General features: G+C 37.0%; 1 protein-coding gene across 1 annotated transcript; it reads left to right on the forward strand.

Moving 5' to 3' along the window:
• The first annotated feature begins 2,551 nt into the window (after window positions 1-2,551).
• IL21 (interleukin 21) lies at window positions 2,552-9,606 on the forward strand. Its single transcript, XM_049887056.1, has 5 exons — window positions 2,552-2,719; window positions 2,828-2,863; window positions 7,066-7,221; window positions 9,329-9,406; window positions 9,497-9,606. Exons 1-5 carry the CDS (start codon window positions 2,552-2,554, stop codon window positions 9,518-9,520), a joined length of 462 nt encoding a protein of 153 aa, XP_049743013.1. The 3' UTR covers window positions 9,521-9,606.
• Window positions 9,607-10,318: the final 712 nt, after the last annotated feature.

The raw sequence follows: 10,318 nt of genomic DNA on the forward strand, positions 1-10,318 counted from the left end.
CCAGCTTCTAGAGGCTGAATGGAAACCCTGGTAGCGTAGTGGTTAAGAGCTACAGCTGCTAACCAAAAAGGTCGGCAGTTCAGATCCACCAGACCCTCCTTGGAAACTCTACAGGGCAGTTTTACTCTGTCCTATAGGGTCGGAATTGACCTGACGGCACGGGTTTCTTGGTTTAGAGGCTGACTACATTCCTTGGCTCACATTGCTGCCTTTGATTGAAACCCTCCTGCCTCCTTCTTAAATCCATATTCCTGTGATTGCACTGAGCCCACTTGGATAATCCAGGATAATCTCCCCATCTCAAAATTCTTAATTTAATCGTACCTGTAAAGTCCCCTTTTCCATGTGAAATAGCATATTCACAGGTGGCAATCTTTGGGAACTATTATTCAGCATACCATACCAGGAGCGATATTCAAAATACTTAACAACCAATATGCCATTTATGGCAGGGTTCTGACTCTCAGAAAGGTCCTAAATTATAACGCTGGAGCAGGGCCCCACGACCCCTTGTTGTGTGGGCCGATTACCTTCAGCTGATTAATTGTAGAATGCCGGGAGGTACGTGGAGGAACTGGAGTGTCTAGGGTGGTGATAAGGCACTCTGGAGCTGGGGGCCAGTGGTTACTTCTAAGCAGCACAAAAGGCTTTCAACCTTTTTACGTACAGCCACACCCATGTGTTTTGAACACTGGCCTACCCCTGTTCTTCCTTCCTTGGGTCAGTTTAGTCTATCAAGGCTTCTGTAAGTTCTCATCCCAACACTCAACTGTGATCAGCATGCAAAGCTCCTGGGATTTGATCATGTGCTGTACTTAGCCCTTTAATTGAACATCTTATTTAAGTCTTACAATAATCCTATGAATAGCTATTCTACTTATTTCCTTTTATAATAACATGCCCAGGGTCATAGGAGCTATTAAGTGTTAGGGCCTGGATTTGAACCCAAGCACTTTGCTTGAGAAACTGAGCTCTTAACCACTGTGGTTAGTGTCTTCAAGGAGATTCAAATCTACTTAGGCAGATAAGGAGAGCAAGTGCAAAGACCATGCAAGGCAATGTTGAAGTGCCAAGTGGCAACCCCTAGTCCATAGGTTTACTCAGAACCCTCCCCTATAGAATTTAATTGTTATGGAAGGGATCAAAACTTCTTGATCACATTGTAAGAATTATTATCTACTCTATAAGACCAAACCTGTATACTCTTGAGTGGATATTTTATGATAAAAAGATTACAGTCAACCTTCAGAGCAAATCAATTTCAAATTTCCACTTATCTTGGCTACCTAACATTCTGGAATAAAGTACGGCTTTAAGCATGCAATTGCATAGATGAACATAACAATGAATAAATAAAATCTATAGCCATGAGTTTTAGTTGTAAGACTTGACTGACCATGATGGTACAGACTCTATTTCTGGCCTAGAATATTATATTCAACTCTCTCCAATGGGTAAAGAGGCATAGGGACAGAAGAAGCAGAAGGGAGAAAAATGATAAAGCCATTTCTGGACTTTGAGTCTTTTATTAACATCTACTTGGTCTTAAATACAGCTAGAAATGTGTTGATCATACTCAGAGAAAATAATATCTATAGAAAAATGTAACACCGCCTAAGAAGAAAAGAAATATTTATAGGTATTTTTGGTTTTGTTGTTTGAAAATATTTTCAGACAGGAATGAGTGTTAGAACTTTTCACATGTTTAGCTGGTACATTACACAGAAGAAGAGACAGACATCAGAGTTTGTTTTTTTAAATGAAGATAGAGGGAAATCAAGAGTGAGGGGATGGATTATCTATAAAGTCCCTTAGAATCAGTTATAATATTTATACATTAGATTGTTAAATAAAATGTTAGCACCCAAGATTAATGTTATGTAAAGATGCTTTGGTGAAGTGTTAGAAGCAAATTCTATTTTAACTCCTGTAAACTGATGAGAACCTAAAAGATTCTTGATAATTTGAAAAATATCCCCCATATTCAAAATTTCCTAAAATGTAGCCTCTCCTCCTACCTTTATGATGGAATACAGGATGATTTCAGTTATTACCATGAAAAAAAGTCCTGCAAGAAAGCCCATGTTGCCACTTTACTCATTATTGAAGTGCCTTTATGAATGTTCGTCTTGACTGTCAGAGACAACAGGTAAGATGCTAGGGGAAGCAGATAAAAAGAGATCAAAGTGTTTTTGTTTACTTCTTTGAAGTCTTGTAGTATCTTCTGTTTACTCTGCACCCTTTTTGATTCATGCTGAAAATTGGAATTCACCCATTTTTCTCTTTTTCCTGTCTAAGGTGCAGATGGGGCATATTTCGTTGACTCCATCAATCCCTGCCCCCACGCATTAGCACATGCACACGTATACATAGCCAGTGGAAAAGAAAAAAGAGTTACTCACATTCATCCATTTTACAAAGATTTCCAGGCTGCAATGGGAGGGCTTTACCTCTCCCTGAAGGATGAATAAATAGGTAGCATTAGTGACAACCTGTTCACAGTCAAACTGAAGTGAAAACGAGACCAAGATCTTTTCTACTGTTGGTATTTATGAGATCAAATCCTGGCAACATGGAGAGGATAGTCTTCTGCCTAATAGTCATCTTCTCTGGGACAGTGGCCCACAAATCAAGCTCCCAAGGGCAAGATCGTTTCATGATTAGGATGCGTCAACTTATAGATATTGTTGATCAGCTGAAAAATTATGTGAACGACTTGGTAAGACCATTCTTGTCACAACAAAATTTAAACAATATATCTAATTCATATAAAAGAAGCCTTTTGACTGATAAAAATAACTCAGAACTATTTTTTTTTCCTCTCTAGGACCCTGAATTTCTACCAGCTCCACAAGATGTAAAGGTAAGAAAAGTTTATTTCTGAAAATATAATATTTGATATGTTTTTCAATCCAGTTAAGAAAGGCATTAACGTGACTATTTAGGGAGACACTTGATTTTAATGAACATTTTAATAATTGTTAGAATATTTCTATTTTGGTAAAATAGTCATTGATTTACCAAGAAATCAATCAATAAAATGCTACATTACATTTCTTGTAAAATATATATTTATCTTCAAATATCTTTAAGAGTACTTCCAAGTAGTATTTTTGAGACTGAACAACAAAATTAGAAAATAAATCTGTACTATGATCAGTTTCTGAACAATGAACAACTTATTACATTTTAAGAGCTTTTCAGCACGTTCTTGAGTCCTCTTTGTGATCCCATTCACAAAAACTTACATACATACCATGAGAGGCAGAATTCATCTTTTAATAGTAAACTAAAAAAATAAAAGAAGTAGATTAAAGGAACACCATCAAGGAACAGTCATGTGGAAATCAGGAAGGAATATAATCGCATATACCTTGGCTTACTGAATCTTGCCTCTTGCCTTCGGAGAGGACCATTTTCAGTAACTCATCCCATTCTCTTAAGCCATTTAGATCCATTGGAGTCCCAGGAAGATGAGGCCCAGTATATAGGTCAAAAGCGCTGTGTGCTGATCTCTTCCCCTAGAGCTTAGATCTGGTCTTCTGATTTGGTACTCTGAGGGTATAAGTGCAATTAGGAAAATGTTTTCTTTGTCACAGACTTTTAACCACATAAATAACTATAAATGTCCTACCAGTAATTAGGATACTACAAAGGCTACATTGCAAAGAAAACAATTATTGTAAATGACTATGTGTAAAAGTTTAGAAAGTGAATGAGTCACAACTATTGCTTTTGTTTAAAACTCACTCTCTAGCTCTTGAACCTAACCACTTAGGTTTACCAGCCATTTACTAACAAGTAGCATCTAAAATGAAAGTAGTACATTCAGACTTTTCCAATAAGTGAGAATATTTCTTAATCATTATGCCTAATTATCAAAACAGCACCCTTTCTGGAGCTTCCTAGTTGCAGTCTATAACTTACAAGATAAGAAAGATATCCCGTTGTCTAATATGAGTTGATCCAGTGGGCATCTTTTTATATGCTTTGTTAATGAAAGATATTTTTTGTCTTATATCATAATGGGAGGCTTTTGTCTCAGTGACGCTTTATATGACAGTCTAATCAAGCAATGTTGGCTATGATACAAGAGTGATAGTATAACTAAGGTCTTTAAGATATGTTGGCAGGCAAACTCAGAAAGGAAGAAAATAGTTCAAGGCCACATTTGTATTATAACAAACTTTCAGCACTAGCATCAAAGCACGGTCTATAAGAGATCTACAGAGAATTAAAAGTTTAATGAAAATGAAACCATTTAAATGTTGCTTTTATATGGTGATTATTTCAGATCTTTTATTGGCCTTGTCAGGCATCTTTTCTCCTCCTTTTTTCTAATCCTATAAACCAGTGGGTCTCAATTGGTGGTGCTATTACCCCCACAGGAAGTATCTGGCATTGTCTGGAGATATTTTAGGTTGTCACAACTGGGGATGGGGAAGGATGTGCTGCTGACATCTAGTGGGTAGAGGCCAGGGATGCGGCTAAACATTCTACAATGCACAGGAAAGCCCCCCACAACAAAGAGTTATTCAACCCCAAATGTCAATAGTGCCACTATTGAGAAACCCTGACATAAACCTAGCTTGTATGTGGAACAAATGTAATCTCGCTCAGTGAGCAAGACTTCCTAGTGTGAATGACCAGGGCTTTCTTTGCAAAAAGAAAAGAAAAAAAAATAAGTAGGTTAAAAACAGGCTTTAAGGAGACAAGTATTTTCAAATGTCCAATTGCAAAACATCAAAACCATGTGTGCCTCCTTCCAAAAGCGGCACTGGACTTACTCTCTGGTTAAAGACAGGAGTGGTTTGTTACTCTTGCTTCTGACTTCCTTACTCTCCATATTCTTCAAAACCAATGTAGGAACAGACAGTTCCTTGTATTTGCATGTATTAAAGGATAAGGGAAACCAAAGCCTTGCCCTCAGAGTCTGCAATCACCAAGGAAAGCAATGGTTGTGCTCCCAGATGGTGCCAGATATGCCCTTGTGGCCACCCCTCAGTGTCAGGGCTCCTGAAGCTGACTGAACCAAGATTAATCTTTCCACTCCCTTTCTTGACACATCCTTAGGCAGTTAGCAATGACAGCTCATCCACTTATTTCCACTTTGATGTGCATCTAAGGCCAAATCGAACAGATATTTGTCCTGAATCTCATATTGCTGGGGACAGCTCTGTCTGCTTGTTGGAGTGAAACAAACAAGCAAACAAAAAACCCACCAATTTCAATTTGGCTATTAACACAGGTGAACAAGGAAAGGTAGGTGAGGTACTACAGCCCCAGCAATATGGGCTTAAATGTCCAAATGCCATTCAGATACTTTCAGAAAGGCTTTCTCAGGGGTAAAGTTTCTGATCACTGGTCTTGACCATTCCTGGCAATATTGCCTCAAAGGAGTTCAGTAGGGCCCCTGTACTTCTTTAGAACCTAATTTTCTTTCAACATATACTTGTAAATGTTAACTCAGCAAAAAGGGCCTCGGTGAGAAATGCTGGTTTCTCAGATCATCACAGTTAGTGTTTTCAGTTTCAGCTGGAAAATTTACCTTTTTAAATATGAACATTATTTTTTCCAGTAAGTTAAGCCGGTTGTGGTCAAAAGGAGAGAAAAGAAAAAACTTCAACAAACATGAACATGTGGTTTTCAAGGAAAAAAAAGTGCTATAATTAACATTTATAAATCGTTTCTATTAAATAAGCATTTTGGCAAACATATGGAAAGGACACCCCTTTGCCGTTATGACAGGCAAATTGCTCTGATATAAGGAAACCAGATAAGCTGTGTCTCGGCTTGTGGCTGTGTATGCAAAGCAAACCTGATGATTTTGTGTCTTAAAGATGCATGTTATTAATCAACGTTTATATTGGGTAAGAATATGGGTTGGAAAATGCAAAGCAGTTTAGACAGTACTTTCAGCTGATTGTCCATGAGAAGATTCAGGTAATATTGTTAAATATGGGACTGCCCTTGGAGGGACTGGAAGGGGTTGAGGTTTCCAGTTGTATGGCAATGGCTTCCATGCACATTAGTGAAATCAAAATTTAGCAACTTCAGGGAGAGGGTAGTGTCAGATACGCACATTTGCTGAAAGAAAACTTAACTTGGAGATAAGTTCTTAGATCAATTTTAAAATGTTTTTAACAAGTCAGTGTAAATTTTGTTCTTCCAGAAAATTACATTTCCTTTTCAGTTTGATTTCTCAGATGTTGGTTTATTCTGATGAGTAACTAGTTATTTGGCTAAACCAAGAGGCTAGTTTTTGGTCCTGTTCTGTCTACTTCTCCATTCTTTGAGATACTCTTCTTTCCTTCCCATTGGATGTGAAGTCTCATATTCTATTCCTTGACTGCTTGATTCAGGTAGAGTCCTATCCTAACTGACCTGAGTGTGTGGGTACGCTATTAAAAAAGTCATGAGTGGTCTGTCACAGGTGTATGGAATCTTAAGACATGGAACATGCCGGCAGGATTCTGCTTCCAAAGGAGGAGAATTGATCCGTGTTTTTTCATTCCATAAATATTTATTGAGCATTCAATAGCAACAAGATGCCATGCCAGGTACTATACAGAATAAAATGCTGCACAAGACATGTCACTGACAGATAATTGTACGTACATTTGCAGAGAGAAACAACAAATGAACAAAAAATATTCTGAACCAGACTACAGCATAATTTACCCAAAGTTGCCACCAATCACAGTATACAGAGCCTTATGATCCAGAAAATGTGTCCTTAAATCAAACTAACTCTCCTTCGTGAAACACAATGGTCTTGCCCGCCACCCAGACCCTAACAGGGCCCTCAATGCAGCGTTAGGAATAAAGAACGTGGAAGAGTGAGGCTTCTCTCTGAGGCAGGTAATATTCCCTCCCCTCAGATGGGAATTTTTACATGCGGCAGCCTCCATCTTTTCAGTCCAAAGATTAAACACGAGGTGCAACGATCTGCTGAAATGAATGTGATTGAAGACACTGTAGCAGAGGTGGAAAGAGAGGATTGGGAAGGTCATCTTTACTTTCTGAATAACTTGCATTAATATATACCAATTATTTCTCTTTCAGAGACACTGTGAGCAGTCAGCTTTTTCATGTTTTCAGAAGGCTCAACTAAAGTCAGTAAATGCAGGCGACAATGAAAAGATAATCAATATGAAAATTAAACAGCTGAAGAGGAAACTACCTCCCACAAACGCAGGGAAAAAACAGACACACAGACTAGTAAGATTGTCATTTGTCACCTCTCTTATTTGTACTTGTTAGCCATACCTATTACATTACACAGGCATGCAGACACACAAAGACACACACACACACACACACATGCACATCTGTAGTAGGAGCCTCGAATGTCTTTCCTACAGTTACACCTTATCATACATGGTGAGTTTTGAGAAGTGTGGTCACCTCTTTTAAGTCCACAGACTTGAAAGTGCTCGGAAATGCATTAGAATCTGCTAACAGTCCCTGGTAGCCGGAAGAAGTTAATATAGCGTCCCACTGTGAGGAAGTTGTTAGGTAGAAAATCTGATTATGATGTAGGACATAAGAAATATTTTCCTAATTGTATAGTTAATTACATATAACTTGTATTCTTATTAATAGGAGCTAGATTTTTTTTTTTTTGGATCCTAGTTTTCCTGCAAGAAAAGAGACAGCCTATAAGAGACTAGGATAAATCTCAAACTTTGCATTCCTCCCCTACAGAACATTACCTTCCTGTACAAAAGCAGAGTCAGTTCTGAATTTCAATGGATACCTTCTATTACCTGGCTGGGGAATGTCTGTAGTCCTTATTTTTCGGGCCCCTGAGACTTTTTTGTATATATGTTTCTGTGCCAACTCACAAGCAAATGCCAATACTCAAGAACATGAGTAATTTAAGCATTAATCAAACCAGTGGACAAACTTGTATAAATTACTCCAATGTTTTAAAATCAGTTCTCCTTCCTCCAAGGAATTTCACATGTGATTCAAATGAAATAAAATTTGAACCACATTATCAAAATCATTCTTATTACTTTTGGGTGCTTTGCTTAGTCTATTCCCAGGTTGCCATGTGGAAAATATTCCTTTAAAACTTCCCTCAGAAAGAGTGGAGTTAAGCAAGTCTTTGAAACCCAACATCAAAATGCATAGACTAGTAAACCTGGAACTAAACTTCATTTTACAGAGGAAAATGAGACCTACCAAATAGGTTAAAGTGGCTTGCCCCAAGTTCCACAAATAATAAGTGGCAGAACGACAACTAGAGTTTATATTTCCTACCTGTCAGTCATGGAGTCCCCGAATAGTGCAAACAGTTAAGTGCTTGACTACTTGCTGAAAGGCTGGTGGTTCAAATCCACCCCGAGGCACTTTGTAAGACAGGCCTGGAGCTCTGCTTCTGGAAGGCCACAGCCTTGAAAACTCTACTCTGCACACACGGCGGGGGGGGGGGGGGGTTGCCATTAATCAGAAGTGACTCAACAGCAACTAACAATAACAAAAACCCTTCAGTCAAATGTTCTCACCAAAACATCACACTAGCATTTGAAAAACTAAATGTCACACAGTATTCTGGTGCCTGGTACCTCAACAGCAATATGGATAAAGAATATAAACCAAGAAATGCAGACACACACACACACACACACACAAAGAAACATAAGAGGGAAATACTTACGTAAAAAATATTGTTCAATTTCACTAAATGCAAGTTAAAACAAGGAAATCCTATATTTTTCCCCAATTAAAATTTTTAGTAATACCCAATAATGGTAAAAATGCTCTAAGTAAAGGTAAATTTTTTTTACAATGTATATCAAAAGCCTTTAAAAGTTTTATCCCTTTAATTCAGTAATTCAACTTCGAAGAATTTATCAAATAAGTAAAAATGTACTTAAAAATTATGTTCTTGGTAGCATTGTATAAAATAGTGAAAAGTTAGAAGCAATCTGTGTCCAAAAATAGTAATACTTTCATCCTGTGTTGGAATTTAAAGGAATCATTACATATATCATATTTTTTTAAGAATATTAACACCTAGGAAATGTTTGTGATATATGAAGTATAAAAAAAGCAAATTACTAGCCAGAGTAAATAACATAAATGCACAGAAAAAAATTACAGGGGGATACAACTCAAAACATTGCAGTGGTTATCTCGGGGCGTGGGATTATAAATTATTTTTTTTCCTTTGCTATTCTCTTACTAATTATATTCATTTTCCAAATTTTCTTTCGTGAACATGATTTATGTCTTCAATGGGAAAAATAAATATAAGTCAATATTTTATTAAATACAAAAAATGTTTTTAAAAAGAACATTACTTTCCATTGTTTTCTAGGCATGTCCTGCGTGTGATTCTTATGAGAAAAAACCGCCCAAAGAATTCCTAGAAAGACTGAAATCACTTCTCCAAAAGGTATCTAACGTTACATTTGATCTTCTACTTCGTCTTTATCTACTGACAGCTTCTTATTTTTAGGTTACTCACGGTATGCTATTTCCACAGATGATCCATCAGCGTCTCTCCTAGAACCCACGGCATTGGGAAGGTTCCCGAGGATCTAACTTGAAGCTGGACACTATATTATATACTCTAAAACAGTAACGGAACTCGCATTTTGGTATCCGAAATGGGGGTGTACAATCGATGAGTGATGGAAAAAAACTCAGAGAAGTGTTCAAAGTCAGGATTATTTTCCCCAAATGACGATGTAATACTCATGTTTGATCCGCATGTTCTGTGTTTGGTCAACTTGAAAACCTTCCTACTCCATGAGAGCCTGATTTCCTCTGTAATGAATTTACATGACTTGTAATGTTCTTACATTACCCAACTATGACATTCTTGGTTGAGGGCAAAGGTTAAACATTTTAACAAAAAATAGGGCTCGGGAATTTATTGATTTTATGATAACCATGAGGTGAATTACCACGAGGAATCATGAATGAGGTCTATTATGATCATAACTTAAAAATTAGACATGCAGGGTCAAAATGAAAAGTTTAATTTTTTTTTTTAAAGGAAACAAAAACTGGGTGTTTAAAAACAATATTTCTGAAGAGTTTACTTTTTATCTCAGCATGTGTAACATATGCAATATGTAATTTATTTATGTACCGGGGGATAGCTTTTCTAGATAGCTACTAAAAAGTCTTTTTTATTGGGATATATTAAAATATTTAAATACTATAGGTGTGAAAGTATTTATGAAATAGACTCTTTTAGTCTCTTTTTTTTTTAAATGTGGGATTAGGGCATTATTTAAGAAGTGATATGTTTTATCTTTCCTCAACTGCAAGCCCCGTTATAAGCTAGCATTTTAAGCTT

Source organism: Elephas maximus, chromosome 5, assembly GCF_024166365.1.
Source record: "Elephas maximus indicus isolate mEleMax1 chromosome 5, mEleMax1 primary haplotype, whole genome shotgun sequence".
NCBI lineage: Eukaryota > Metazoa > Chordata > Mammalia > Proboscidea > Elephantidae > Elephas > Elephas maximus.